This window comes from Echinops telfairi, unplaced genomic scaffold, assembly GCF_000313985.2.
Source record: "Echinops telfairi isolate 266 unplaced genomic scaffold, ASM31398v2 ScPeMD7_12;HRSCAF=54, whole genome shotgun sequence".
Taxonomy (NCBI): Eukaryota; Metazoa; Chordata; class Mammalia; order Afrosoricida; family Tenrecidae; genus Echinops; species Echinops telfairi.
This window is the reverse complement of record NW_022103909.1, coordinates 12,206,774-12,208,855: the sequence shown is the minus strand read 5'-3', so window position 1 is coordinate 12,208,855 and position 2,082 is coordinate 12,206,774. Positions and strand designations below refer to the sequence as shown.

The 2,082-nt window shown below is 40.8% G+C and overlaps 1 protein-coding gene across 14 annotated transcripts in view; it reads left to right on the top strand.

Moving 5' to 3' along the window:
• PPHLN1 (periphilin 1) overlaps positions 1-2,082 on the top strand; it is a 137,272-nt gene that overhangs the window by 62,712 nt on the left and 72,478 nt on the right. For 12 of the 14 annotated variants that reach the window (XM_045287273.1, XM_013006944.3, XM_045287275.1 and 9 more), the window contains one exon: positions 1,025-1,236. In XM_045287273.1, the coding sequence (XP_045143208.1) occupies positions 1,025-1,236 (212 nt within the window). The remainder of the gene's footprint in view (positions 1-1,024; positions 1,237-2,082) is intronic. The other 2 variants (XM_045287278.1, XM_045287268.1) reach the window with 1 other exon arrangement.

The following is a 2,082-nucleotide window of genomic DNA, read 5'->3' as shown; positions in this document are numbered from 1 at the left end:
TGTATAAGTTTATTTACTGCTTTATTTCAATATGTGTTCTCTCAGAGTTCAGTTGTCTTGAATGAATTTAGCTACTTTCTACTTTTGTCCAAGGAAATTTACTGTGCTTGTACAGGCAGTATGTTGTGAACACTAGTCAGATAATATTCAGAGGAACTTTTTGACATCAACCTATTCATTTATGGGGAACTGCCAACCAATTTGCTGAAATTACTTGCCAAGCATTTGGAAATACAGATGTTTATCTCTTAGCATACTTCTGTCTGAAACTCAGTATTCAATTTAAATATGGGCCTACATTTGCCAAACCTTTAATTCAGAGTGATCTTTTAATAGAGGCTTTTATCCTAATAGGGGTTTTCCCCCTAATTTGGCTTTTGACCTTTAAAGAATGGTTTTGCTCTATAAAAGCACAACACATCAAGTGTTGGGCTGCTACCCAAAAGGTTGACAGATTGACTCCACCTGTTACTCCTCTGGGAAAAGATGAGGCTGTCTACAGATGTATAGCCCAGGAAAACCCTGTGGAGAGATTCTATGCTGCCCTCTAGGGTCACTGTGCATCAGAATTGAGTCAGTAGTGGTTACTTGGACAAGTTAGCTCTTTACCTAAGTCTGTTACCTTCTTCCTGTCAGAATCGAGCTGCCCCATAGGGTTTTGAAAGCAGATCACCCGTGCGCTCTCCTACGCAATCTGGGTGGGTCCATCCTACTAGTCTTTTGGCTAGTAGATGAGTGCTGACCCAGGGGTGTCATCCAGAGACACAAACGCTTCTCTGTTGAGTTGATTCTGACTCACTGCAGCCTGTCAGATAGGGCGGAACTGCCCTTAGGGTGTCTTAGGGTGTCCACTTTATGGGAGCAGATCACCAGAATGTCCTGTGGGTACCACCCTCCACCCACCCCTCAGCCACTCCTGGGTTCAAATCACCATTTGGTTAGCATCTGAACACACAACCCCTGAGGCAGCAGGGCTCACATGTGTGTCAGGGTATAGTTAACCTATTTTATTTTTTCTTCAAAGGGATGTGAGAGATGGCTTTCGAAGAAAAAGTTTCTATTCTTCCCACTATACCAGAGAGCGGTCTCCTCATAAAAAGGACAATCCCTTTTTCAGAGAATCACCTGTAGGCCGAAAGGATTCTCCACACAGCAGGTCTGGGTCCAGTGTCAGCAGTAGAAGCTACTCGCCAGAAAGGAGCAAGTCGTACTCTTTCCAGCAGTCTCAACGTATAAGTACGTATTTTTAAGACTTTCTAATCTCCACTAATGAGACTTTGATCCTGATGCCTTAAAATTGTTGTAAGAAAACATTTTTCAAATTGCTTTTTACTATAAATTTTTTTTTAACTTACAGAATTGTTGAATTACCATGGCCACCGTTACACATGCATTGCTTTTTATAGGCCTTTTGAAGTAAGGTCAGCTTTTTTGGTATTTCATGCCTAAATTTGTAATTTCATTTTAATTCTGTCTGGACGTTGTTCACTCCATATTTTTTGTGCCCATGCCACACTTCTAATCTTCTCTCAGTTATCGTTTACCATCTAATTGTCATTGTAAGTATCATTGGTTTCATCTAGAGGTTTGGGTTAACTTGGTAGAATTTAAAGCTGAACCTACTGTAGGTTCATTTTTTACTATTCTTTGACTTTTTCCTTCATTTTTGTCACTTTGGGGTGCTTGGATAAGCATGACATTCTGTCCATTCACAGCATGTCATCCCAACTGAGTTGTTCACTGTGGTGGGACAAATTGATGAGCAAACGTTTTCCTAGTCTACCATTGACTTCATTCAGAAAACATTTCTTGGTACCTTCTATGTACAAGGCACTGCATTAGAGCCAAAGATATCCCTATCACTAAAGAATACAAATACCACTCCTTCACTCATGTCAAAAAGTGTTGCCTGTAAGGTTCTAGCTCACACATGCTCAGGTTTATTTCAAAGAAACTTGCTTACATGTGTCTCAGTGGTCAGTGCTTTACCGGGGACAAGTTCTAATATGCTTGTTTTAGTCTTGTTAGGTGCCCTCAAAAAATAAAGTCCAGTCAAAGCAGTGGCTTCTGAGAGGATCTGCT